This window comes from Chaetomium fimeti (assembly GCF_033439085.1).
Source record: "Chaetomium fimeti strain CBS 168.71 chromosome Unknown B0H64scaffold_5, whole genome shotgun sequence".
NCBI lineage: Eukaryota > Fungi > Ascomycota > Sordariomycetes > Sordariales > Chaetomiaceae > Chaetomium > Chaetomium fimeti.
Genome location: NW_026944333.1, coordinates 2,719,127 through 2,745,064, shown reverse-complemented (window position 1 = coordinate 2,745,064; position 25,938 = coordinate 2,719,127). Strand labels below are relative to the sequence as shown.

Here is a 25,938-nt window from a genome sequence, read left to right as displayed (position 1 = left end):
AACAAGTGGGGGTTGCAACGGCACACTGCAGAGATAATTAAATCCAAACTGCCATGCTGCTGTTTGCGGGCTAGATCTGCTGGTGTCGGCACAACCGTTTTGGATGCACCAAGACACCATCGCTAACACTTAATTCACATGCGTCGAAGTTGTTCCGGCGGTGAAAGTCATCTCGCTCCGGCCCATTGTCAGCAAAACCGAAGACGGATGCGCAGTTCTGACGCAAATAACCGCCGACACGTAAGCACCCCGCCTTCAGCCCCGTCCCCCACGTTTCGCAAGGCCTGGCCCTCCGAGGCGGCTCCAAGTTCTTCTCGGATGTTGCCAAGGCAGCCAGTTCCTGCAGTATGCGTAGAAATCAAGTTGGTCAATGCAACATTGCTCGTATTCCGATTGAAACGCCGCCATCAAGTGCAAAGTGAGAGATATTGGCAGCCCCTCACAATGCCGCCGGCTGGCGGTTGCTATCATCCGGAAATGACTGCACTGCTGTGGAAAATGTCTGGATTTCCTTTGTTGAGGTGGGTCCTCGAGTTATGGCCGGGTATGACGTTCGGACAATCGGACAAGGGCCTTGCTTTGAGCCACCCGTCGTCCCATTTGGCATGGACTTGGCATGGTCGCTGACAGAGCGGCCTGCGGACCGGAAGCACCACGGAGCTTCTGTCAGAGGAAGGCCGGGAATGATGTGCTGGCATCGCACCGGACGAGAACGAACTCTGCTCATTGAATCGTCTCGGCCAGGCAACCGACAAGGACGCGATTGGCATTCTTTGAGGCCTGGATGCCTTTCTCGACGAGGTTTGTGTAAAGGTCAATGTCGGAAGCAGGTAGGTCGCCCCTAAACCAGAGGTTCGTCACCTCATCCCGGGTTGGTAGGTACGCGATGCAGCAGGCTGCTAGGATTTTCTCGTGCTCAGAGGGTATGGGATCGACCACAACGGTTGGGATAGAGTCCTCGCCGGCGTCTTGAACGAGAGCAGCAACCCCCCCCGCGACTGTGTCAACACAGTCGATGCCCGCATCGGCAAGGGCGGCTGCCGCCACGGTAATGCACCCGCCCAGGGCATTCATCATATCCCAAACCTCGTCGCCCTGTAACTGGGACGTTTCCCGGTCTTGGTCCCCTTCCACGATGGAGATGATGATGTCGACACCGCTCTTGGGCCACCGATCGGCAATGATGGCACCGCGCAGAGCGGCCTCGAGGTGAATACCAAGGTCCCGCTCGCTAGGATCACGAAGATATCCGCGCCTCTGCTTCGTTGCAAACGGAGCGTATTTGACGTGGGTGGACAAGACGATGTGGGGGGAGAAGGGGGCGGATCTCGGAAGTGATCTTGGTCCGTGAACGGAGCAGCTGAGTTTCAGTCCGGAGACACCAGGTGTTGCAGAAGTCTCAATCTCTAGGTAGGCAGATCCAGATGCTGAAGGAGTCACACCGGTCTTGAGATCTGCACAGAGTCAGCGCAGCTCAACGAAAAGGAGAGGGAAGATACGTACACATTTTCCGAGTCGCATTCGCAGGACGCGACCTGCTCTTAATAGACTTGGGTCCTCGGGTGCTGGCATCGTCAAACACTGGGGGTATTGTGGCACCGGCAGGGCCGTTGATGCGTCTCCTATCCGCCATGGTCGACTCTGAAAATTAGGCAGGGAGTGAACTTGTTTGGTGGGTTTGAAAGAAGATTGAAGATTTTGGGCGTCTCTTCGGAGGTGGCGTTGCTGGGGCTTTAAAGACGAAGTAAACGGCTGGAATGAATATCCAACTTCGTGATAAAACCGGTGAGAAGAAGAATGGGGGTTGCTTGTTAAGCCCTATTGTTGTCTGGTTGGTAGGTAGCCTCAGTCGAGAATCCAATCTTTCAGTCGCTCATTGAAGAATGGATGCGAGCCTCAATTCAGATCGGATGAGCCACAACTGCCGCAGCGCAAGCCACTTCTCAACGCTCGGGCCACACAACTGCCCCACCATTCCACCAAGGTTTTAACTGAAAATTTATCGGCCTCTGGCTTCGTTCCCTTTCCAAAAAAAACATCGCGGGCCACATGGCGGCTGATAATGCACGATGGGCACACGTCCGCTCACAGGAAGTGATTACGGCGTCTACTGCCGAGCATTAGTTGCTTGAGGGACGACCGACCTCTTGGAGCTTTGCCCGGCGGCAGTCGCGTAACCGCTCACCTGGGTGCTCGTCGCATCGAGCTGGAGCTGTACCCGTCCGCGAACGATGTTCGAGGTCTTCGACGCCTTCGTGTGCTTTCACTAACCGCCGACCAGCTCGCCATGGCTTACCATTGATCAGTAAGTCCGACCAGTCTCGGTTTCGTTTACCCCCCCACCCCTTCCATGATGATCTCCTATCCACTGTTCACGCGATTTCTCTGAGCGAACGAACTACATGCACTACCATCTGACACGAATCATTTGATACATTTATCATACCGTCGTTTATTTGTGTCAACAGTTGACTGACATGGCGGCAGTGTGTACATCGACGATCTGACCTTGGCGTTGCCTTGACAAGGAACAAACTTGATGGCGAGGTAAGACGAATTCTTTTTTCCACGTCGTCACTTACCTCCATGATGAGAACCTTTCAATTCAGTTCTGCTTCTGAACAAGAATGAAGATACCCCTATACCAAAATAACCTCTGATATGACCCTTATTTCCATCTTTTAGAGTCCTGCAATTTGTCATTGAACACTGGCTGACTCTACTCAAGCTACTCAAGTTACCTCTAGTCTCACTCGGGACAACCTTTAAGAAGCCCTCGAGTCCCACATTAAGCAACGGTATGCATGGTGGTGCTGCGCTGCTTCCTTTCCTTCCACCCTGATGACCATAGCTTATCCATTCAACGATATGTACGGGCCGAGCCTTCCATCCGCACTCTAGCATTCTCGGGATCTTCCTCGGGGGTGTGATGATGAGTTGTGGTGTTGTTCCTCCGGGGACGTAATTAAGCTTCCGTTGTTCGGGTTTGGCGTGCACCGTTATGGTGCATGTCAGGTCGAGCCGGCTGCGTAGGGCTGAGTTAAAACGGCTTGACTGATACTGGATTCTTCACGATGTTTTCATGCTGTTCCCGGTACAGGATGATCGCTGACGATTTACCAGGTCCCAGGTTTCCGCATTTACTGTTGATGTTGTTTCCCGTGCCTCCCGGGCGATCAGGGGCTGCTGCGAGGTAAGTGGAGGCATGCCAACCCGGCCTCTGCCCTTGTAGTTCCATCAGGTCAATGAGCACATTTGCGAAAATGGAGGTCTCTGAAGATAGTTATTTGATCAATAAAAATGTTAAAATGAACCACCGCGTCCTCCGCGTGATTTGGGGATGGCGATCTTTTTCGAGTAACTCCAGTTTCTTTCCCGTGCCGGATGATTTTCCGTTTCGTTAAGACTGTGTACGTACTTCGTACAGTCGAGGTTTGGTCGATATCCCATTTGGAGCCCTGCTTTTTTTACCCATGGAGAAAAAGGACGTGGTTGTATCAGAATTCTTCCATCTGCAAGTTGGTGGCACGCACGTCGGTAGTGAGGTGTCCAAGAGTTGGTACGGCGCCAAGCCTTCCGGACCGTTTTCCAGAAACGAAACGCCAGGGAGGTGAAAGCTGGGACGAACGAACACCTTTTCCTTTTAACTTTTTGTACGACGCGCTTGCGATTGCACCCTCCACGACGACATCAGCCATGCGCTGACACCCGACGACCCTAAGATTCAACCGATTCCACTAAAATTCGATCGAAATTCCTTGCGGGAGGACAGCAGGGCGAGTGCGTACACTGCAGCAGGCGCATGTACGAAGGGGCAAGCCTCCTGTTGGGTGCTGCACCTCTTAGACCCTCCGCGCACAAGCAATGCTGCCGTTCGCATCGTCGGGGTCCAAGGTGACCCCTAGAAATCATGTCGGCGGTTATTCGAATGGGTACCCGCGGGGGAAGACCTTCGACATCTCTCCTCACAGGTGTGTGCTTCCGCCCCTTTCATCCCCCTCCCCCTCGCATCGCCATCCCGTGTCACCCGGCCCAACCAACAACCTCAGCTGGACAAAATGCTAACACGCACCCCTTCCCCAAACCTGCAGATACCAACCGCGCGGCACAACCCCAACCAACCGCCGACGAACCCAATCCCTCGTGCGCATCGGCGTCGTAGCGGCCGTCCTCTTCTTCCTCGCCCTCTACGTCTTCGCCCGCGGCGGAGGCGACGGCTCCTCCTCCTCCTCGTCGTCGTCGGTGCTCTCGATCTTCTCGCTCGGCCTCCTCTCGTCGGGCGGCGCCGACTTCGAGCTCGAGACGGTGCGGTACCACGACCTGTCCAACGTGCAGGGCACGGCGCGCGGCTGGGAGCGCGAGGAGCGCATCCTGGTCTGCGTGCCCCTCCGCGACGCCGAGGCCCACCTGTCCATGTTCTTTTCGCACCTCAAGAACTTGACCTATCCGCATAACTTGCTCGACCTCGCGTTTCTGGTGTCGGATTCTAAGGATAATACGATGGGCGTGCTGGTCAAGAACTTGGAGGATATTCAGGCGGCGGAGGAGGAGGAGATGCATTTTGGGGAGATCTCGATTATTGAGAAGGACTTTGGCCAGGTGGTGAACCAGGATGTGGAGAGTCGCCACGGGTTTGCTGCGCAGGCCGGGAGGAGAAAGCTTATGGCCAGGGCGAGAAATTGGTTGTTGACGGCGGCGCTGCGACCGTACCATTCGTGGGTGTACTGGCGTGATGTCGATGTTGAGACGGCGCCGTTTACGATTTTGGAGGATCTCATGCGGCATAACAAGGACGTCATCGTCCCGAGTGAGTCCCTACCTACCTGGGAGGCGGGGTTGTTTTGTTGCCCGAGTGCTAACAGCTTTTTTTTTTTTTTTACAGATGTGTGGCGTCCATTGCCGGAATGGCTAGGTGGAGAGCAACCGTACGATCTGAATTCGTGGCAGGAGTCTGACACAGCCCTGACGCTCGCCGATACGCTCGATGAGGATGCTGTTATTGTGGAGGGCTATGCCGAGTATGCCACTTACCGGCCGCATTTGGCGTACCTTCGAGACCCCTACGGCGACCCCGACGTGGAGATGGAGCTTGATGGCGTTGGTGGTGTGAGTATCTTGGCCAAGGCCAAGGTATTTCGCTATGGCGTCCATTTCCCGGCATTTAGCTTCGAGAAGCATGCTGAGACCGAGGGGTTTGGCAAGGTAGGCTTTGGCCCGGTCTCTGGGGTTTGCACTTTGGCTAATCCGGCGATAGATGGCGCGAAAGATGGACCTCTCCGTCATCGGACTGCCTCACTACACCATCTGGCACGCGTATGAGCCCAGTGTGGACGATATCAAGCACATGGAGGTAAGTGTTGATTGATGTTGGCTGGCTCGGCGACAGATGCTAACATACTCAGCAAATGAAGCGGGAGCAACTTGCCCAGGAGGAGGCAGAGAAGGAGAAGGCGGAGAAGGCTAAGAAACTGAAAGAGTCATTCGGCGATGCCACCGGACAATGGGAGAGGGACAAGGTGGAAATGCAGAACATTGTTACTCAGGAGAAAAAGAAGGAAGCCGCCGCCGCCGCCGCCGCTGCCAATGACAAAGCTGGCTCTGATGCCCCGGGAGGCAAGGTGGTAGAGAAGGTCGTTGCGAGATAAGGACCGCAGGCGGACGGAAAAACATGAATGACCACCCTCATGGCGGCGATTGTCTTGTCACCATTTCCTATTTTTCTACAGTGTTCCAGGAGGCAAGCATCCGAGGGAGGGGAGGCTATAGGCGCGGTCTCAAAACCGCGCCGTTGCGCATTCATTGCATGTCGGACGGGAAAGGAGAGACAAAAGGAAGCAACTTTAATATTGTCGTGTACGACTAGATCTCATGGCTGGGGCGTTTTTGGGGATTGGCTAGGGCAATGACTGGATCATGGATTACAGGAAGGTCAAGGAGAAGAGATGGCTGTTTTGACACCTAGATACCTTGAGAAGTCTCTTTTTTGTGCCTTTTAAGCATGCCAGACCCGTTGGGGTCTTCTGGGTATCTCTTCGTCTTCCTTGTGCATTTCAGGGGCACCTGGAAGCCGCGGGGCGGCGTCCGCGTTTAACCGAATCAAAAGTGCCTGATTGGCTCGCGCCCTGGCAAAGTGTCCAGAGGATCGCAACATGGGTACCAGGGGAGCACGGAGCTCCATTCAAGGATGGCATTTACAATTGACGACTCCGAGGGCCAACACGCTACTTACTGAGAGTGGAGTCATTTGCTTGGACAGTTCACAGAGTCGCAAAGGCAAAGCTGTTGCTAAAAAAGTAAAAAAGTAACCGTTTGGCCAAACTGTCGTTTGTTTGGTTTACTTTCCCGTCTTTTTTAGTTGTGCGGACCATTTTCGGGGTTCAATCCGTTGACCCGTGGCACCGTCACAAGGGCATTTTGTCCCCATCCTCCTTCGACTTCGACATCGACACACCCTCTCCGTTTTAGCTCACAACCTTGACTACCGCCCTCCAGACCGGCAAACCGGAAGTGCTGCCTCTCGGGTCACCGCCGGTACTAGAAACGCAGTTGCGCCTCCAGAATGAGCCGAGATGCGCAGCTCAGCACGCCCATAATGGACCCGACCATCGCAGCAACACTTGGGACGTCTACCCCTCGGCGGAACCCTCTACTCTCCACGCGCATGCAGTATCGCAGCCGCCCCGTCTCGATAGCCGTCGACCCGGTGTCACTCGTTATATCCGAGTGCATATCCATCACCTCGGCCATCCAGAAATATGCCCGCTCTCCGCACTCGTCCGTCTCCGCCATCCTCGGCGGCAGCCCCAACCTCATCCAGCTCGTCCCGCCCACCGCCGGCGCCCGCCGTACACGCAAGCCTGCCCCCGATGCCGCGGCGGACGGTGTTGACGATCTGGCAGCGACAAACAGGTGGGGGTTGCGCGGGAAGAAGGGCAAGAGCATGCAGGACAACCCCCTGATCTCGGGGTTCGGGAGGCTCCGGCAGGAGTTGGCGGGGGTCAAAGGTACGTATTTGTTGTGGATGGACATGTACGGGTGACAGGAGGAAATGCTGACTGAAAACTGCCAGACCTTCACAGGTTCGACTCCCTCGTACTCCTCTACCCGTTCCTCCAGATCATCCAGGCCAAGGGCACCGCTGCCCCCGTTACGATCCTCGCGCTGAGGGCGATACAAAAGTTCCTGGCCTACGGCTTCGTCGCACCCGCCTCACCCCGCTTCGCCCTCGCCATGCAGTCTCTCTCGGCGGCCATCACCCACTGCCAATTCGACATTAGCGACTCGGCGCAGGAGGAGGTGGTGCTGCTCATGATTCTACACCTGATGGAGGACATGCTGTCCGGGCCGGGCGGGGATATCCTCAGCGACGAGAGCGTGTGCGATATGATGGGGCGCGGCTTGACCATTTGCTCACGGCCGCGATTCTCGGAAGTGCTACGCCGGACCGCTGAGGCTTCGATGGTGCGCATGGTGCAGATCATCTTTGAGGACTTGAAGCATCTGGAAGAGGAGGCCGGCGACGAGAGTGAAGCGCTGGACCGGCAGACGAGCGGGGATATGGACACCGTCAACATGGACCCGGCCGCGAATGGAACCGATGTCCCGGCAACCGTCCCGGAAACGACGGAGGAGACCGTAGAGACGGCAGCTGTGGAAGCCGTGGAGGCCACCGCCTCTGGTGAGGCTGGTGAGGCTGGTGAAGCTGGTGAGGCCAGTGGGGTTGGCGAGGCCGGTGAGCCTGACGAAGCGAAGGAGTCATCTACCGGACCGAGGCCGTCGTCAAGCTCGGAGAAGGAGAGCATCCCTTCGGAAACACCCAGGGGCCCCAGTGCGGAGGCTGGTCGGCCAAGCACGAGCTCGGCCGCCGAAAGCGCTTCCTCTGTCGACCTCCGTCCCTACTCTTTGCCCTCGATTCGGGAACTTTTCCGCGTCCTCGTGACCTTCCTCGATCCCCACGACCGAAAACACCCCGACCAGATGAGGGTCATGGCCCTGCGGATCATCCATGTGGCGCTCGAAGTAGCAGGCCCATCGATTGCCCGACACCCCGCCCTGGCATCGATCGCAGAAGACCAACTGTGCTGCTATCTTTTCCAGCTCGTGCGGTCCGACAACATGGCTGTCCTCCAGGAGGCGTTGATCGTGGCCGGCACGCTGCTTTCGACTTGCAGAGGGGTTCTCAAACTACAACAAGAGTTATATCTGTCGTATCTCGTGGCCTGCCTCCATCCGGCGGTGGAGATTCCGCGGGAACCGGGCATTGACCCAAGCCTATACTCCGGTATCCCACAATCCCCCAAGTTGGTCAAGCCGCCGCCGTCGCAAGCCGGCAGTGGCCGGTCTACTCCTGTGGCCGTCAAAGACCGACAGAAACTGGGGCTCGAGGGTGGCGCTCGGAAACCAGACGCCAGGCAAGCCATGGTGGAGAATATCGGCGTGCTTGCGCGGATGCCAACCTTCATGGCCGAGCTGTTTGTCAACTACGACTGCGACGAAAACCGTGCAGACCTCTGCGAGGACCTGATTGGGTTATTGTCCCGGAGCGCCCTGCCCGACTCTGCCACCTGGAGCACAACAAGCGTGCCCCCGTTGTGTCTGGATGCGTTGTTGCGCTTTATCCAGTTCATCGCCGAAAGGCTAGATCAAACTCCCGACCTGGATGGATATCCTGACCCGGGAGAGTTGAGAGAGAGGCGGCGCAGGAAGAAGCTCATCATCAAGGGCACCGGCAAGTTCAACGAGAGCCCCAAGGGCGGGTTGGCCTATCTGCAGGATAAGGGCGTGATCGAGGACGCTGCCGATCCGCTGTGTGTTGCAACGTTTTTGCAGGGAACTTCCAGGGTGAACAAGAAGATGCTTGGCGAGTTTCTGTCGAAAAAGGGGAACGAAGCTGTCCTGGATGCGTTTATGAAGCAGTTTGATTTCACAGGCAAGCGGGTAGACGAAGCGCTCCGACTCATGCTGGAAACGTTCCGCCTCCCCGGCGAGTCGGCGTTGATTGAGCGCATCGTAAACTCCTTTACGGAAAAGTATTGCACCAGCTCGGTCCCGAAAGGGGTGGCAAACAAAGACGCCGTCTTCATCCTCACATATGCCATCATCCTTCTCAACACGGATCAGCACACTCCTACGCTGAAGAACAGGTCGCGTATGACGTTTGAGGACTTCTCGCGCAACCTTCGCGGGCAGAACGACGGCGAGGATTTCGCCCCTGAGTACTTGCAGGACATTTTCGACACCATCAGGACCAACGAGATCATCCTCCCGGACGAGCATGATAACAAACACGCATTTGATTACGCCTGGAAGGAGCTCCTCCTAAAGACGGAGGAGGCGGGCCCGCTGGTACTCTGCGACACCAACATCTACGACGCCGACATGTTCGCCACGACGTGGAACCCTATCGTGTCTTGTCTCTTCTTCGTCTTCATGTCGGCCACGGACGACACCGTCTATGCGCGCGTCATCACCGGCTTCGACGAGTGCGCGCGCATCGCGACGAAATACGGCAACTCGGAGGCGCTCGACGAGATCATCTACCGGCTGAGCTACATCTCGACTCTCGGCAGCGAGGCGCTCGCCAACACGTCGCTCAACACCGAGGTGCAGGTGGGGGAGAACAGCGTCATGGTCAGCGAGCTGGCGGTCCGGTTTGGGAGGGACGTCCGGCCGCAGCTGGCGACGCTGGTGCTGTTCCGTGTTGTTACCGGCTCGGAGCATGTCATCCGAAAGAGCTGGAAGCATGTAAGTTTGCTGGTGTTTGCAAGAAGTGTGCCGTTGCCGTGCTAATGTGGACCAGATTATCCGTATATGGCTCAACCTTTTTGTCAACTCGTTGATACCCTCGTTTTTCTCGACCGAGGCCGACAAGCTTGCTCTGCCAGCGATCCCGTTGCAACCGCCATCGCAGGTGATTGACCGGGGTGCGAAGCAGAGCGAGGCTGGTTTCTTCTCGGCATTCACCTCGTATATCTCGAGTTATGCGGCTGATGACCCTCCTGAACCGTCGGATGAGGAGCTCGAGAGCACGTTGTGCACCGTCGACTGCGTGAACCAGTGCCACATGGGCGATGTGTTCGCCAATGTTGCGTAAGTTCCAATATCCTGCGTTTATGGTACGTGGAAAGTCCATCTAACATGGTGCAGACACCTTCCTAGCCATAGTCTGGAGGCTCTGGTGGACACCCTACTCGACCAAATCCCCGAGGACAATGGGTCAACCGTCATCACGGTCAAGGCGGAGAATATTCCTCCATCCCAGGTCAACGGGCAGAAACCGAGGCAGAGCAGCGCGCTGTACGACCCTGCGTTGGTGTACATTCTTGAATTCTGCACCGTCCTGGCGCTGCGTGACGACAGCACCATCGAACTGCTTGGGAAGCGCGTAGTGGAGGCCATCCAAACTATCCTCCGGGATGTACCGCGGTACCACCCGATTCTTATTGAGCGGGCCACCTTTTTCCTCTTCAACCTCCTCCAGGCGAGCTATGTGAGTTAACTCCCAAGTTTGTCGGCAACATGTCTGGCTGACCATGACCAGGACTATGACTACGTCCGGGTTCCCATCCTTCTTCACACCGTCTCAAGCTTCCCCAACGACACATTAACCAAGGCGTCGGGCCTCGTGCTGCGCGGCCTCAGGCTCTGCACCGAGAAGCCCTGCCCTCTACGGAATGAGATCATGACATCGCCCGATTTCTGGGTGATCCTGCAGACCCTGGCCACGGATGGCGACGCGGCGCCCGCCGTGTTTGAAATACTCCATAACGGCGTCTCGGAAACGCCGTCGGCCATCATGGCGGATAACTACGAGGCAGCGCTCGCGCTACTGAACGAGTTTGCCTCGATGGCCAGTGTTGGTGCCGTCGCGGAACAGGAGAACGATCGGAAGCAGGGACGAAAGGGCGGGCGGCCTGTCAAGCATGAAAAGCCGAGGTGGGTTCTTCGCACCGGGCGCGTCGAAAGAATATCGGGTTGCTGACACTAAAAAGTGAAAATTCCGTTGTCGAGCGCGGCGTCAAGGCGCTCAACAACATCTACCGCATGACGGAGCGCATCCCCCACCTCATGAAGCAGTCACATCTCGAGAGCAGCGAAGGTGCGCACCACTCCCATCCCACCCGTCGCCTGGACATACCCGGCGCAGCCGCAGGTTCACTAACACCCACCCCAGCGTGGTCCGCCTACTGGCTCCCGGTCTTCCAGGCGCTCACAACGCAGTGCACCAACCCGTGCCGGGAGATCCGGCACCTGGCCTTCAGCTCGCTGCAGCGGTCCCTCCTCTCGCCGGACCTGACGTCGGCCAAGGAGGAGCACTCGGAGTGGACGGCCATCTTCGGCGAGGTGCTCTTCCCGCTGATCCTGCGCCTGCTCAAGCCCGAGGTCTTCTCGTCGGACCGCGACGGCATGAGCGAGACCCGCGTCCAGGCCGCCTCGCTGCTGTCCAAGGTCTTCTTGCAGTACCTGGTTGTGCTGTCCGAGTGGGAGGGCATGCTGGATCTGTGGGTTAAGATTATTGAGATCATGGACCGGTTGATGAATAGTGGGCAGGGGGATAGTCTGGTACGTTTTACCCGCTAGATCGATGATGGGATGGAGTGGGCTGTGGCTAACGTGTGCTGTGTGTGTGTTTTAGGAGGAGGCTGTGCCCGAGAACCTCAAGAACGTGCTCCTCATCATGTCGAGCAACGGATACCTCGTGCCGCCGAGCAAGGACCCGTCGAAGGAGGAGCTGTGGAACGAGACGTGGAAGCGGATTGATCGGTTCCTGCCGAACCTGAGGGCGGATCTCGCCTTGGAGGAGGAGCCTGTGGCAGAGGCACCGCCGCCTTCTGCTGGTCTGCCGCCCCCTTCTGCCGGTCTGCCGCCGGTAGCAGCCGCTGGGGAAACAGAGACTGCTACGACGGAAGAGGCTACTTGATGAAGGGAGAGGAGGTTTTGGTTTAGAGAAGGGAGAGATACCAGGAGATCTGCTCGAGGCCGCATTTGTTGGAGTTGGCTGAGATGGCTAATTGTGCCGTTAAGCGTAATAGAGTAGAATAGAGAGCATGTCTGACTACATATTGTGTGTGTACCTATGCAGAAGTTCATTCGCGTTGTGCGTGGCATCGTCACTAGGGGGTTCTCTACAGTGTGTATGTACAGTGTTTCCCTAATTACACAGTAAGTATACTGTTTTGCAGCTCATTGCTTGCAATCGATGATCAGAATTCTTAAACAAACATCTCAACTTCACGCTTCTTTCAATTTCAACTCGCCCAACTCGTTTGAACCGACTTCGAGCATATTTGATACGGTTTGAGCTCCTCTCACCTTTGTCAGGGTTTGACTCTACAGGAGGCCGTGTTTGCTGCGCCTGTCGAGTCATCGGGCAACCACGAACGAGTCACAAACAAGGCCCCCAACAGAGAAAATGAGTGTATAAGACGGCAATCCTCAACACCCAAATGCTCGCTCGTTTTGCTCAACCTAGGAAGGTGGTCATATCAAACATCTTTCCTCCCATGAAACGCAAGCTCGATCACTCGTTTTTGGCGGCACAAGCCTCCAACAAGAGAACCACCCCACCAAGTGCTCGCATCACGACCACCACAAAGAGCACCACAAAAACCACCACCAGAGCTCAATCCACAACCACAGCCACAAGTAAAACCACAAGCGCAAAACCCACAACCATGGCCACCGCCACCAACCCCAACCCCACCATCACGCTCACCCCGCGCGAGGAGCAGCTCAAGACGCTGCTCCTCTCGGCCGCACAGGCAATGGACGCGGCCGAACCGGCCCGCCCCCGCCTCGTAGTCCGTTGGGCGGGCGGGTGGGTGCGGGACAAGCTGCTCGGGGTTGGATCGCACGACATCGACACGGCGCTGAGCGCCATGACGGGCGAGGACTTTGTGGACCGGCTGCGCGACTACTGCGACGAGCCGCGGCACCGCGCCCGCCACGCCCTGCTGCCCGACGACGTCGGCCGCCTGCACACGGTGCCGCGCAACCCGGACAAGTCGAAGCATCTGGCGACGAGCACGATCAGGTTGTGTGGGTTGGATGTGGATTTTGTGAATTTGAGAAGGGAGACGTATACCGAGGTGAGTAGGAACCCCGTGGTGGAGTTTGGGACCGCCGAGGAGGATGCCCTGCGCCGCGATGCGAGTGTCAATGCGCTGTTCTATAACCTGGGCACGGGGCGGGTGGAGGACTTTGTTGGCGGGTTGGCGGACTTGGAGGCGGGGTTGATTCGCACGCCGCTGGAGCCGTTGCAGACGTTCTTGGATGACCCGCTGCGGGTGTTGAGGCTCGTGAGGTTTGCGAGCCGGTTGGGGTTCAGGATCGACCCGGCCGCGGAGCAGGTTATGGGCGATGAGAGGGTGCTGGGGAACTTGAAGGTCAAGATCTCGAGGGAGCGGATCGGGGTCGAGCTGGAGAAGATGATGAAGGGTGGGTTTGCTCTACGGCAAAGGCGACTTGCTCTCGGATGATGCTGACTCCTTACAGGCAAGCAACCCGTCGACTCACTCCGGCTGATCGACAGGCTTGGGCTCTACCACGCCGTGTTCACGGACCCTGAGCGGTCGGGCATGCCCAAGCCGGATACAGCGACCTGGAAAACCGCCTACGAGTGCCTGGAGCAGCTCGAGACGAACAAAACGCCCGGCTCCATTTACGACCTGCTCGTCACGAGCGAGGAAGCGCGGTACTACGCCTGGTCGCTGGCAACCCTCACCCCCTGGGAGCAGCTGCCGGATGATCCGCCGCTGAAGTCGGGGAAACCTGCGCTGCCGCTCCCGACGCAGGCAGCGAGGGAGGGCTTCAAAGCACCCAACAAGCTGTCCGACCTCGTCACGGCCGCACACCGTCACCGCCCAGCCATCGTAGCGCTCAGGGATATGGTCCGGGAGAAAAAGGAGGGCCTGAACGAGCGGGACCGGTTCGGCATGGCCATCAGAGACTGGGATGCTCGCGGTGGAAATTGGCGGCTGCAGGTACTTTACGCGGTCTTGGTCGACGTAGCGGAGCGTGTTAAAGTCGCAAAGAAAGTGGGAGACTTTACCTGGGAGGAGGTGCTAGCCGAGTGGCAGCAGTTCCTCGACCACCTTGTGGAGCTGGACGTCATGAATGTTCCTACAATCAAGCGTCTCGTTGATGGAAAGATATTAGCCAAGGCGTTGGGGGTCAACCCTGGGAGGTGGACGGGTCCGGCCTTGGACGTTGCGTTGGCGTGGCAGTTACGGAACCCGGGAGTAGAAGACCCAGCTGGGGGCATCGAGGAGGTGAGGAAGAGGAAAGAGGAATTGGGCATCCCCTGATGCGGAGGCTTGGTGGAGATATGGATGAGCATATTACGAACAAAGACCTCTATACATGAACCAGACTACTCGTCGTGATGTGATTGGAATATGAAGCTCCGTTTCACGATATTTGTATGTTAGTGGTCCGTCTGCAGTGAGAGAAAGAGTATCTTGCCGTGAGCTCTGAGTCAATTTGGCTCCAAGCTCAAAGTGCATATCATGTGTTCATGTCATGTTGTTTGCGCCCTGCGTCTTAAAAAAGTGCGCCAACTGGAAGGGGGGATATCCGACAAAATAGGGGTATGGCTGCTGTAATTACAGCGGTGTTCCAGAGCCGTCCGGACCTCCAGGGTGGAAACGGCGGGACCTTGGATGAACAAGCACCAGAATCTAGCCTTCCCTCCACACAACCTCGACGAAGCCAAACTCAACTTCCACAACACATGTCAATCCAGGAGCCGGACCTGCGACTCAAAAATCGCTTTCTTCAAGGCCATCCAGAAGACTTTAACCGAACCGCCCTCCTCCAATCAAAATGTCGTGGTTCGAGCAGGTCACAGTTGAAGCAGCAAAGGTCCAAAGCTTGGAAGATCTAGAGACGACTGAGGCACGCGACAAACTAGTCCAGCGTATGTTTCACAAGAAACAAAATATTATATTGGACTAGGCAACTAGTTGTTGACAAGTTCCTATCATGCAGATGTACCACAACCATTCACCCTCAAGGGGCTCGCAGATTCCTCAAGGGGACCCTTCGACTTAGCCTCATCCGCAAAATCATGGGTGAGTGAAGGAATCACACCTATACCAATTTCCTCGGCCGATAACAAGACCTAGGAGGTGAGAATGGCGCGGACCCAGCTCCTATCAGTCCTCACTTGTCTACGCTGTAAGGGCCGTATCACCCCTGAGCCGTCGACAGACCACGAGGCAGTAAAAGAACTCGCCCTAAACATCACTAAGCTCATCGCCCCTGTGGTCACCCAAGACCAATCTGAGGGTATGTATGTATGCTGAACCCCTGAGTCGCTTTACTACTGACTCATTGCTTTTCAGTTTCAAACCAGGATCTACTCAAGAACAGTCAGGCTCTCGTCGAGCAGTGCCAGGCGAACTCTGGACTGGGCATCGCCGCCCTCGAAGCGCTCATGAAACAAACCACAACCGCAGTGCGACTCGAAGACGAGGTCTTATACACTCTAGTTGCATACACAGAGAAACCACAAACCGGGGGGGGCCGGGAAACGGAAGCGATTGCGAATCCACTTCTCGAGCAACAATTCAGCATCCCCGACAGTTCTACCAAGGAGCAGTTCCTCACTGAAACCGTGCTCCAAACCTACCTGCGCCCGCTATTCTCCAAGTCCAAGCCGGCGTCCATCACAACATCCGGCCGGAAGGCAGAGTACACGGACAGCGCCCCTAGCAAGGCCGAGAGTATGCCCGACGAATCCGCCGTGACCAAGCCGTGGAAGTACACGGACATGAGAGCCACCCCGGCGGTAGCATGGGCGGTGCGCGAAGCCGACGTAAGTGCATATCATTTATGTTCCGGATGTCTGATAAACTTGGCAAAAGCAAGGGGGTATCTTCTATACACTACACAACAAACCAAACTAGAAAAGACTAACTCCATGCCCTCCACGCCTAGAACCAACTCATCGCCAAACACTGGCCGCTCTTCATCCCCGTCCTGCTCACCCTCGCCGACGATGCCACCACCCCAATCCGGCGACGCGGTCTGCTCATCCTGGCCGACTTCCTCGCCAAGTTCCCCGACAAGACCCTGCACGGCACGGGCCTGGCCCAAGTGTTCGAGGACGCCATCTTCCCGACCCTAAGCTACCTCCCCAGCCTGACGCCCGAGGAGGAGTCAGTGGAGCTCCTCGTCCCGGCATATGACGCGCTGCTCATCTTAGCGAAAAAACAGCCCGCCGTTGGGAAGGATGGGATTGCCGGCGCGCCGAAGAATGGCTTCCTCGACAGGATGCTCCGCGAGGGCGTGCTGGGTGGGTATTTCCACGCCAAGGACCACGTGCGGATCGTGGAGGTGCTTTGTCAACAGACGGTGGCGATTCTAGATGAGATGGGCGTGCACGCGGTGAAGCATCTCAAGGTGAGTCCCCTAGCCATTCCTAGGTGAAAAGCTGCGTGAAGCTCACCAAGCGTCGTAGGATCTCGTTCCGATGCTCTCGACGATCATGACCGACCCTTTCGCGCCCGTGGCCCCAGGAACGCTTTTCTCAGCGATCAAAGCCCTCCAGGCGGTCCTCACAAACTGCTGGCCGCGAATCCCCCACTCGCCATGGCAAGATGAGATCATCAACGCCCTCGTCCTCAGCTGGCTGCATCTCGCCGAACACAGCCACGCCGCCACAGACAAGACCTACGCCCGTCTCCAGCAGGAACTGGTCACCTCGTCCAGGGCGCTGGCAGCGGTGCTCAAGACGGCCGGGGATGGGACCGCAGGGGCAGTCGACCTCTCGTTACACGTCGCTCCCTTGGTGGAAAAGGACCCCCGCCTGGCGGCGCTTTTCCCTTCCAACTGACCTCCTCGTCACCCCACCCCGTCGCAGGAGGAACTCTACCAGGGCTATCCTCCCCGACCGTCCCAGCCGACTCCGCGCCCCACGAGCCGCGCCTCCCCAACCCTTCGCCAACACCGCCGTCACCAGAGCCACCAGACAAGGCCGCCGGCGACGCCTAGTCCACCGGCTGCTGCTTAAACAAGCTCTTCCCCCTCAGCCACTTCCGATACGCCTTATACCTCTTCTTGAGCGCGTCTTCCTCGGTAACCGTCAGTGGGTTCTCCGCCACCCTTACCGTCTCGGCATACAGCGCCCTGTCATCCTCCTCCTGGGGCTCCACTTCCCCCCCTTCCTCCTCCTCCTCGCCCGCCTCATCATCCTCCCCCCTCCCCTCCTCCCTCCGACCCCTTTCCTCCCTCCTCCCGAAATCCACCTCCCGCCCGAGCCCCTCCTCCCGCCACTTCCCCTTCACGAACGCGAGATACTCGGGCTCGATCTCGTCGACAGGCAGCAGGAATATATTATTACTGTTGTTGTTGCTGTCACGGTTGCTGTTGACGTTACCGCCGCTAATGGCGTTCCCGTCCACCCCCGTGGCTGACGAGACGACCAGCGGCAGGTTCTGCGGGTGGGCGACGTAGCGGGCGTAGTCGTCGGCCTCGGCGGTGCTGACGGCCGGGTCGAGCGAGTCGCGCACGACCTGGGTGAAGGTCTGCTGGGCGGCGCGCGACTTCTCGAGGGCCGTCTGGTGCGGTTTCTTTTTTTCCTGGTCTTGGTTCTGGCCTTTTGACGGGGTGCGGCTGTGGGTGGGCTGGTGCTGGTGCTGGTGTTGGTGGTTATTGCTGTTGTTGTAGCTGTGGTTATCGTCGATGCTGGTGTTGCGGCTGTGGGGGTTCGTGCTTTGACGGCGATGGTGATGGGGGTGATGGTGGTAGGGCTGGGCCTCGGTGGGGGTGTTTTTTTCGTGTAGCCAGCGGTGGAGCGACACGCGGCCGTTGGCGGCGGCGGTCGCGGCGCTGTGGGTTGGGCTTGCGGGTTTCTCATTCACGGATGACGTCTCGGTGTCGTCGGCCATGCGAGCTAGGTCGTTGGGGGCGACGATGCTTACTTCCTTCTTCGCCTTCTTTTTATCATGGGCGTCGCCGTCGGTGTCGTTGCGCACGCGGAATGGGCTGAGGTCGTACCGGCCGTCCTGGGTCGACTTGAATGGGATGTATTTGATGGTCGAGTTCATCTTGTAGGGGAACATCTTGGGGAAGGACGAGAGGGTGGACGGGCGGTAGTATTCTAGCCAGTAGTCATCATAGGCAGAGATCGGTTTGCTATCCACCGCTGGCTGGGGGGGCGGGTACGGTGGAAGCACACGTTCCTCTAGGAATTCGGGGGTGTACCAGCGAATGTAGTCACGCTTCCGCTTTTCCAGCCATGTCCGGGGATCCTCGTGATGGAGGTAGTAGTCCGTAGCCAGATCCCATAGCATGGGCTGCCCCTGCGTGAAGATGTAGTTGCCCAGGAACAGATTGTACGCCTCTTGGCGCTGGCCGTCCAGGAAAGAGTTGTGGTAGTAGCGCTTGAAGCTCTCAATCATGTCGCGCGAATGGCTGGTCCACTGGTTGATTTTGCGGTAGGTCTCCATGGTATTGACCAACTGCGACCCGCCGTACTGCACGGCGATGGTGTCACCATGGTCATGATACATGTGAGTAAACAGGTTGACGGCGTCGGTGTCGTATTCTACCGTGGTGTTTCCTAGGATGCCGAGGGCGTGGAGCTGGTGGCCCAGTGCCCTCTTCCCGATGACAAACTGAGCGGCATTTGTCCGGTCCAGACAGTCGATACAGTTTGTGCGTGCCACGCCGTTCTGAGCGCGGATCGGGGAGATGTGGCCGTCGCCGTTTTGGAAGAAGCCCGTCGTGCTCACGACCTCCTCGGCAATACTCTCGAGGGTACCGATCACGTCCTGGTCGCGGCTCTTGGCAGCGCGCGACATGTCCCAGGCCCGATGGATTATTTTCTTATCGGCCGGTAGGAACTGGTTGAGGTAGGCGATGGCGCGCGTGTATTCATCCAACAGCTTGCTCTCGCGCGGTGTCCGCTCGCGAGCCTTGATCAGGTTCAGAACATATATGGGCGCGCCGTACCGTTCAAAGAGGTTGTCAAAGTGCAGCGCGGCTGCTGTGTAGAAGGGATCCACCAGGTTCAGCTCTATCGGCGGTTTGGGGGTGACGCCCGTGTTGTCCTGAGTCCAGTAGAGCGGGATGGAGCCGCGATGCTGCACGTATGAGGTGTAGGTAGGGTTGGCAAAGAACTTGGGACCCGGCGCATGAAACGAGGTGGTCATAGCCTCGGATACGATCTGCTCCGTCTCGACGTCGTTGGCCACATATCCCAAGTCGTTAGCGCCCCTCTTTAGGAACCTGGCGCCAGCAAAGTAGCGACTGCGGCGCGCGATGATTGTTATGTGGGCAGTCCTCCCGTAGACGGACACGGCAGACTGGTCAATGTAACCATGGATGATCGGGCGGCACCAGTCGAAGGGCGCGTTGAGTACCTTGGCGGCCGGCTGGATCAAGTGGTCGTTCCAGACAAACATGGGGTTAGAGTCGTCGTCGGCAGAGCAAGGACGGCCGTTAAGCAGGGCAGCTCTCTCTCTGGAGATGTTGTGCTGCAGACTACGGGTGATGTCGTAGGAGTAACTGTAGTAGAAGGACCGGGCCAGGTCAAGGTGGTTCAGGATGCCCAAAAAGCGCGACTCCTCGGTGTTGCGCTGGTCCGCCTTGAAGTTGGGCGACGTCAGGGGGATGAGGTCTGTGTCGTCGATCTGGTAGACGTAGTGGCCCCCAATCATGGCGACGGTGCTCTTCTTTGTGATCAGCAGCATGTAATAGGGACCCGTGAACTTGATAAATCCCAGGATACCCCAGGTGGTGCACCGAAGCTTCAATCCGCCGGTCCCCTTGTTGCCGTCGTCAATCGTATCGAGCAGCTGGTTCATGTCCTTCTGGGTATAGACGGTCTTGTCGTCGGTGATGCTCAGCTCCGAGGCGTCGTCGCCGTCGTTGGTGCGGTCGACCTTGAGGATGCGGTAGCGTTTCTCGGTCACGTCGCCGCCGACGATGTAGAAGCGGCTCGCCGTCTCGTACAAGCTGAACCTGTGCATCTTGTGATTCGGTCTTGGCCATGGACCCGAGTCATCGCCGGCGGCCCCAGCGCGTCCTTCGTCATCTTCATCTTCGACAGTCTCGGCCAATCCTGAGCGTGATGCCGGGTTGGGGCTCGAGGTGCGGAGGAAAGGTCGGGCAACGGCGGGCTCTTCCTCATCATTGTCGTCGCCTACGCCGGGGGCTGCAGAGGCACCGGCGCGGGGGGGAGCCGAGGCACCAGAGATTATGGAATCCGCATCTGTACCAGCATTGTTATGTAGAGGAGGAAAGACGGGTTCGGGCGTGTCTCGGGAGTCCAGCTCCGCAGCTCGCTGCTGCGGCGGTTGCGGGTGTTGTCGCGGCGGTGTCGTTTCCGAGGCGGGGGCTGCAGCGATGATGGCGTTGACGCTAGCGAGTTCTGTTTCGCCCGTGTCAGCCATGTCGGTATTTAATCAATTAGCCATGTGGTCCGTGAAAAGTGTTGCTGCTTGAGCCTTGTCGGATGCACTAAAGTAAAGGTACACAGTAACTGCCCGTGGACATCGAACGGGATGATGGAAGCCCACCATCGTGACATCCAACCCCACCATGTGGTGGAACCCACCTCGCTCCCAAGAAGCCAGGATCAGGACCTCCTTTTAGAGCTAGCGCCTTGGCGCCCTGCGAAATGTTCCGATGAGATGATGACCCCCACGCCCACAGCTCTTCAGCTCTCGCCCTGCCAAGAATCGGAACTTCCACCACCATGGCATCGTTGTTGTTGCCCTCGGAGCATCGCCACATCTCGCACCGTGACAACTGATGACAATTACCTGTAGGGAAAAGACAACAGAATTCGCATAATATTTAGCGGCGGTCATGGCACAAGCGGGCAGGAAAAAAGCAGCAGGCTTTAGTTCATGGTTACTAGCCCTTAATAGCCCGAGCTTCAAGGTTGCAAGTTGCAGCTTCTATTACACAGTAATCTCTCGCCGTCTATGCGGCAGGAGGTACTTAGGTGGCCAAGCCATTCCGTGGTGTCCCCGGAAGGGGACTCCGATGACCTCGTGGTTCCGTCATCACCACCGCGTCATACTGGTCTGGTGTCCATGGAAATATCGACTGATTCTAGGCCGGGCGGCGCCGATGCAGCGCAGAAAATGAGCAGTGGGCAATACAGGACCGCCCATCCCATTGAAAGGGCGAAGAGAGGATCTGGCGGTGATCTCACGGTGGTTGCAAATCCTTCACACATTGTCCATTCGGCCTGGGCTAATGGCTTAATCAACCTCGGCTCCATGGACTTCCCTCCTGTGACCGGTGCACGGCTCAAGACTTTAGATGACTTACATCGTGGTCGACATCATCGAGGTTGAACTTATCAAACAAGGTTTGAGCAGTTCTTCACACAGTCCGTCTAATCCCGAGAGTTTTGGATTCCATCTCTGTCGCGATTCGGAATCGATATCAGGGAAGACACTTTCTCAGCGCGCTGAGCCGACGTCCCTTCTTGGATACTCGGAGATATCTTGATTATTATAAAGTACCTAATAACACTTCCCATTCCCCAATCAGTATGTCGTGGCCCCTCCTTTGACACTTGGACGTATGTCCATAATTATAGAGTACGTAATTACCCTTACCAGTTCCAAATCGGTCCGCTGTGGCCCCTCTGCACAAGTGATCTATGACGACCCTCAGGTAACGTGCTCGGTGCCATTAGTGCAATCATCAATTGCCTGTTTGCCACCCACTGCAGCAATAAGGAAGAGAAGGAGGGGAGGGGCCGAATCGCAGAGTTTGTTTCCTGCATCCTCCATCCATCTCCGACTCCCCATCGTCGTTTTCTCCTCGTCCTCCTCCGTCGCCCTTCTCCCTCACCCTCCTCCCTCCCCCCCGCCCACACGACCACCCTCTCGCGGACAGCCTCGACGGCCGAGTACCACAATGGCGACTCGGTGAGTTTCATTAACTCGAATGAAAACTGACCTCGACACCAGTGAGCCTAACCCGTCCCACCAGCCCACAGATTTCCTCGTCAGCCCCAGCACCGTCCCAAATGCCCGGGAGCACGAACCCGTCTGCCGCGTCGACCGGCGCAATTATCGGCGCCGTTCTCGGCAGCGTCTTCTTGGTTTCCGTGTTGGTTCGGCTGTTTCTCGTGCTCCGCAGACGCCGCGGAGCACCGCGCCAGAACCGCGGCTCGGAGGAAGGGCTCGAGAACGGGCCCTCGACCAGCACTCACCGGCCCTTCGCCCGGTGGGGTAAAGTCCTTTGCCCGTTCCCGCTCGAAGGAGTCTGGGAAAGCCGGGACAGCGAGCGCCGACCGGCCGGGGGTCCACGAGCGACCCGGCACTCCTCCCCTCCTCCCTCCCGCCACCCTTCGCCGCCCGCCTTCCCTCTCGGCCGCCAGCCACCTTCGCCGCCTCCACCCTCTCGGCGCTCTCTCCCCCCTCCACCTCCTCCATTCTCGCGCCTGCGTCCTCCCCCGCCCCTCCACGCCCGTCCTCGTCTTCCCCTCGGTCCCCCGCCCACTCGCGACCCTAGGCGACACGGCAAGGCCGACTGGGCCGACTGGGTTCCGGGCGGGCCCGGTTCCGGTTTTGGGGCTGGTGCGGGCCGTGCTGCTGGTGGCAGTGGCGTCTCGATTTCTGGGACCGGCCTCGCCATCACGACGGACAGCGGGCGTGGGAACGCGCCGCACGCGGCGACAGATCGGCCCCGGTCGGCGAACCGGCGGCGGGGGGGTTCATTTTTGGATTGGCGGTGGTTTTGGTTTTGAGGGTAGCAATGGTCTGGTTAGATTCGAAATTTGTCTTTAATAAACCAGCTGCTTGTTTGCCTAGGTGCTCTCAAGTCCGTCGAACATCCTGTGAAAACCTGTTGAATGACGGATTTGAAAACCCGTCGAACGACGGATTTGGAAACCTGTTGAATGACGGATTTGGAAACCCGTCGAACGACGGATTTGAAAACCTGTCGAACGACGGATTTGAAAACCTGTTGAATGACGGATTTGAAAACCTGTTGAACGACGGATTTGAAAACCTGTCGAACGACGGATTTGAAAACCTGTTGAATGACGGATTTGGAAACCTGTTGAATGACGGATTTGGAAACCCGTCGAACGACGGATTTTGGAAACCTGTTGAATGACGGATTTGAAAACGTGCGTGCAAATCTGTTTGAAAAACTAGCATAGGTTCAAGTCGAGCTGTGTTACTACGCAATCGTATCAGCATGAGCGCCCGTTCTGGGCCGTCGGCCATGTCTCCGTTTAGCCACTGTATTAGGGAAAAGGTGGGGGTGACTGAGAAGATTGAGCGATAATGAGGGCAAAGGGTGGAGGTTTTCTAGTTGCCGGTCCCCGGTTCCATCCAGGCAACATACCTCGCCCACCTCGTAACTTTGTCAAACTTTGGACTGCTGCTGTTGCGGATGCATTACATTGAGGTTCCGTCGTCTCGATATCGAATAGAGGCCGTCAGCCGCCCCCATAAGCACATCTCGGGGCGGGCACGTATCCTTGGTTAGCGGAGGCTGGGCGGTGAGCCCACTGTTTAGGCAACCACACTTGGTGTGGAATCAACTTCAAGAACGGCCCGACAGTGAAGGCTGTCGTTGCACAGTAATGACTTGGTTTCCTGCAGCCAAGGCTCTTCTATAATTCAATCAATTCGTGGTCAATCGGGGAGGCTATTTGAGTCATCCATCGAAACCCACGCCAATCCATCCGACACCTCCATCTCGGATAAAACCACCCACGCGGTCGAACGCCCAACCGCCAACCCGAGTAATTGGGTGTGGCATCTATGACGGCGGAATTCAGCAGGATGTGGCCTGACGGGCTGGAAGGCGCCCTAGGGCAATTGCGGGTTGCAAACCTGACGACGGCGCAGTGCATCGGCATCACCACCGTCGTCCTCCTTGTATCACTCCTGTACAGATACGCGTCACCTCAAATCGATCCTCGGGAGCCTCCAGCTGTAAAGCCAGGCATTCCGCTCGTGGGTCATATTGTGGGGCTGGTGCGACATGGTGTGGATTACTTCGAAGCGCTTCGGTATGCCAGCTCTCTAGTCTCTATCTTGTACTCCCGAATCACCCATCAGGCGGCGACTGACTAGCACCAGGAAATCCCAACGGAACCCGGTGGCCGCGGCGACCTTACCCATGCTAAATGGGAAAGTCTACGTGTTGTGGGATACACCCATGATCCACTCCGCCATCCGCCACAAGAACCTGACCTTTGACGTGCTCGGCATGGAGTTTGCCCAGCGCGTTTTCGGTCTGACCGACGTAGCGATGGCGAAGCTTTGGGGGCCAGACCACGATATCGAAACGTCGGCTGCCGGAGTCATGATGCAGCGCATCAAGGCCGCCATGCAGGGCCAGTACTTGCACCGCATGAACGTCACAGCCCTCGACTATATCGCCGACCAGTTGAACGACATGGATTCAGCCGGGTTGAAGATCGAAAATCTATATCAGTGGCTACTGTATTTCATGACTACTGCTACTTCCGAAGGTCTTTACGGCAAAGACAACCCCATCCGTCAGGACCCTTCGTTGGTCGATGCGCTATGGTAAGCCAAGCCAGCTCCTGAATGACTAACGCTTAGAAGGCCGAGTGCTAAGCCGTCGTGTGGTAGGGAATTCGAGGGCAATATGCAGCCGCTTTTCCTCGGTATCATGCCAAAGCTCATCGCCCGCAAAGCATACGTGAACCGTGAGAAGGTCATATCCGCTTTAATCCCCTGGTATATGAGCAGGAAGGACCAGGCTCCCGACACTGCTGAGGTTCTCAAAGTCCGAGCCAACACAGCCCGGGAGTTTGGTTTCCCGGAAGAGGAGATTGGAAGGTTGGAGATGGCGCTTCTATTCGTCGCCACCACCAACACAATTCCCACGTTGTACTGGTTCGTCACCAACGTATGGCTACGACCGGACTTGGTCGAGGAGATCCGCCGCGAAACACTGCCACTGGTAAAGCTGAGCAGCCGCGAGGGCGAGCAGCGCCGTTTGGCTACATTGGATATCTCACAGCTGGAGGGTTCCGCGCCGTTGCTGGTCAGTTGCTACCGCGAATCGATCCGACTTGGTAACCAATCTATCGGTACCCGGCGCGTCGTTCACGATACCATGCTCACCGACTCGGCGGGGAATCAACACCTGTTCAAAGCCGGTGTGGACGTGATGTGGTCCGTCAAGGCCATGCACCACTCTGGGGATGTTTGGGGTCAAGATCCGTTGGAGTTCGATCCCAAGCGGTTCAAAGAGCAGGATAAGTTTGATCGTGCGAAGAAGCAATCGTACCTCCCCTTCGGAGGCGGTAAGCATCTGTGCCCAGGCCGCAACTTTGCCTTTGCCGAAAACCTCGGCTTCGTCGCCGCCTTGGTGGTAGGGTTCGCGCTGCAAGGCCTAGACGAGGAGAACGTCAGGTTGGGGATTGCCACCATAGGGGAAGCTGTTGCCAAACCTCCGACTGATGCCCGAGGAGGCGCAGTGGTGATCAAACGGAGGCAAGGGTGGGAAGATGTCGACTGGAAGTTTACTTGTTGATTGGAGACTGCAAGCGGCGGCGGCTGCTGTGGGAACTAACTTGACATATGGGACTGTGTCTTCGGAGATAACTTGATGTTTGTAAGATCATAATCAACGATTCCCATAAACTGGAGACTGGAATCAAGAACTCGAAGAGAGAGAAAATATGTTTGATTGAACCATGGATGGTCCCAGCCAGACGACCGACCCGCCCATTCCTTCCATTGTACATAACGGCCGAGAAGGTTGCTTATCAGCCCACTCGTTATCTGTACCTGCATGTATTCGTACTCGGCGTCTCTCACGTCCCTTGAATCGGATGAGACCTGCATGAGCACTGTTCCAATCCGGTCTTCGGAGTCCGAAACCGAAGAAGCAATGAGGGCCCACATCTCATTGCTCCGGATGTCTCCAAATAAACCCCGAAGGTGTCAGCCGTCGGGTATCAATGCTTCT

General features: G+C 57.1%; 7 protein-coding genes across 7 annotated transcripts; 5 read left to right on the top strand and 2 right to left on the bottom strand.

Moving 5' to 3' along the window:
• Nucleotides 1–675: 675 nt before the first annotated feature.
• On the bottom strand, nucleotides 676–1,938 carry B0H64DRAFT_193576 (3' exoribonuclease family, domain 1-domain-containing protein). The gene is made up of 2 exons (XM_062799121.1): nucleotides 1,504–1,938; nucleotides 676–1,454 (listed from the first exon to the last, which is right to left on the bottom strand). Exons 1-2 carry the CDS (start codon nucleotides 1,631–1,633, stop codon nucleotides 724–726), a joined length of 861 nt encoding a protein of 286 aa, XP_062658227.1. The 5' UTR covers nucleotides 1,634–1,938; the 3' UTR covers nucleotides 676–723.
• Nucleotides 1,939–3,910: 1,972 nt separating this feature from the next.
• B0H64DRAFT_324295 (Anp1-domain-containing protein) lies at nucleotides 3,911–5,645 on the top strand (the record flags this gene model as incomplete). Its single annotated transcript, XM_062800648.1, has 5 exons — nucleotides 3,911–3,975; nucleotides 4,092–4,807; nucleotides 4,883–5,202; nucleotides 5,255–5,350; nucleotides 5,403–5,645. The coding sequence occupies 5 exons, from the start codon at nucleotides 3,911–3,913 to the stop codon at nucleotides 5,643–5,645; spliced, it is 1,440 nt and encodes a 479-aa protein (XP_062658226.1).
• A 447-nt stretch (nucleotides 5,646–6,092) lies between these two features.
• Nucleotides 6,093–12,074, top strand: B0H64DRAFT_401365 (uncharacterized protein). The gene is made up of 8 exons (XM_062804153.1): nucleotides 6,093–7,004; nucleotides 7,070–9,744; nucleotides 9,800–10,089; nucleotides 10,147–10,489; nucleotides 10,541–10,935; nucleotides 10,992–11,098; nucleotides 11,174–11,562; nucleotides 11,636–12,074. The coding sequence occupies exons 1-8, from the start codon at nucleotides 6,560–6,562 to the stop codon at nucleotides 11,918–11,920; spliced, it is 4,929 nt and encodes a 1,642-aa protein (XP_062658225.1). The 5' UTR covers nucleotides 6,093–6,559; the 3' UTR covers nucleotides 11,921–12,074.
• A 600-nt stretch (nucleotides 12,075–12,674) lies between these two features.
• Nucleotides 12,675–14,306, top strand: B0H64DRAFT_325803 (uncharacterized protein; the record flags this gene model as incomplete). The annotated part of the gene is made up of 2 exons (XM_062800712.1): nucleotides 12,675–13,437; nucleotides 13,495–14,306. 2 exons carry the CDS (start codon nucleotides 12,675–12,677, stop codon nucleotides 14,304–14,306), a joined length of 1,575 nt encoding a protein of 524 aa, XP_062658224.1.
• Nucleotides 14,307–15,038: 732 nt separating this feature from the next.
• On the top strand, nucleotides 15,039–16,914 carry B0H64DRAFT_193488 (uncharacterized protein). The gene is made up of 4 exons (XM_062799119.1): nucleotides 15,039–15,288; nucleotides 15,345–15,817; nucleotides 15,940–16,404; nucleotides 16,463–16,914. Exons 1-4 carry the CDS (start codon nucleotides 15,135–15,137, stop codon nucleotides 16,835–16,837), a joined length of 1,467 nt encoding a protein of 488 aa, XP_062658223.1. The 5' UTR covers nucleotides 15,039–15,134; the 3' UTR covers nucleotides 16,838–16,914.
• Nucleotides 16,915–16,991: 77 nt separating this feature from the next.
• Nucleotides 16,992–20,489, bottom strand: B0H64DRAFT_362234 (phosphatidylinositol-3,5-bisphosphate 5-phosphatase; the record flags this gene model as incomplete). Its single annotated transcript, XM_062801760.1, has 2 exons — nucleotides 17,419–20,489; nucleotides 16,992–17,355 (listed from the first exon to the last, which is right to left on the bottom strand). The coding sequence occupies exons 1-2, from the start codon at nucleotides 20,397–20,399 to the stop codon at nucleotides 16,992–16,994; spliced, it is 3,345 nt and encodes a 1,114-aa protein (XP_062658222.1). The 5' UTR covers nucleotides 20,400–20,489.
• Nucleotides 20,490–23,479: 2,990 nt separating this feature from the next.
• Nucleotides 23,480–25,700, top strand: B0H64DRAFT_193463 (cytochrome P450). The gene is made up of 3 exons (XM_062799117.1): nucleotides 23,480–24,001; nucleotides 24,072–24,524; nucleotides 24,591–25,700. The coding sequence occupies exons 1-3, from the start codon at nucleotides 23,751–23,753 to the stop codon at nucleotides 25,498–25,500; spliced, it is 1,614 nt and encodes a 537-aa protein (XP_062658221.1). The 5' UTR covers nucleotides 23,480–23,750; the 3' UTR covers nucleotides 25,501–25,700.
• The last annotated feature ends 238 nt before the right edge of the window (nucleotides 25,701–25,938 follow it).

Bases quoted from the DNA above. Each gene is read 5' to 3' on its own strand.
- B0H64DRAFT_193576 (XM_062799121.1), bottom strand. From the start codon at position 1,633: ATGGCGGATAGGAGACGCATCAACGGCCCTGCCGGTGCCACAATACCC. The intron at 1,455-1,503 runs GTACGTATCTTC...GACTCTGTGCAG, and splicing joins GAATGCGACTCGGAAAATGT to ATCTCAAGACCGGTGTGACT.
- B0H64DRAFT_401365 (XM_062804153.1), top strand. From the start codon at position 6,560: ATGAGCCGAGATGCGCAGCTCAGCACGCCCATAATGGACCCGACCATC. The intron at 9,745-9,799 runs GTAAGTTTGCTG...AATGTGGACCAG, and splicing joins TCCGAAAGAGCTGGAAGCAT to ATTATCCGTATATGGCTCAA. The intron at 11,563-11,635 runs GTACGTTTTACC...TGTGTGTTTTAG, and splicing joins GTGGGCAGGGGGATAGTCTG to GAGGAGGCTGTGCCCGAGAA.
- B0H64DRAFT_193488 (XM_062799119.1), top strand. From the start codon at position 15,135: ATGGCGCGGACCCAGCTCCTATCAGTCCTCACTTGTCTACGCTGTAAG. The intron at 15,818-15,939 runs GTAAGTGCATAT...CTCCACGCCTAG, and splicing joins GGGCGGTGCGCGAAGCCGAC to AACCAACTCATCGCCAAACA. The intron at 16,405-16,462 runs GTGAGTCCCCTA...CAAGCGTCGTAG, and splicing joins ACGCGGTGAAGCATCTCAAG to GATCTCGTTCCGATGCTCTC.
- B0H64DRAFT_193463 (XM_062799117.1), top strand. From the start codon at position 23,751: ATGACGGCGGAATTCAGCAGGATGTGGCCTGACGGGCTGGAAGGCGCC. The intron at 24,002-24,071 runs GTATGCCAGCTC...GACTAGCACCAG, and splicing joins GATTACTTCGAAGCGCTTCG to GAAATCCCAACGGAACCCGG. The intron at 24,525-24,590 runs GTAAGCCAAGCC...GTCGTGTGGTAG, and splicing joins TCGTTGGTCGATGCGCTATG to GGAATTCGAGGGCAATATGC.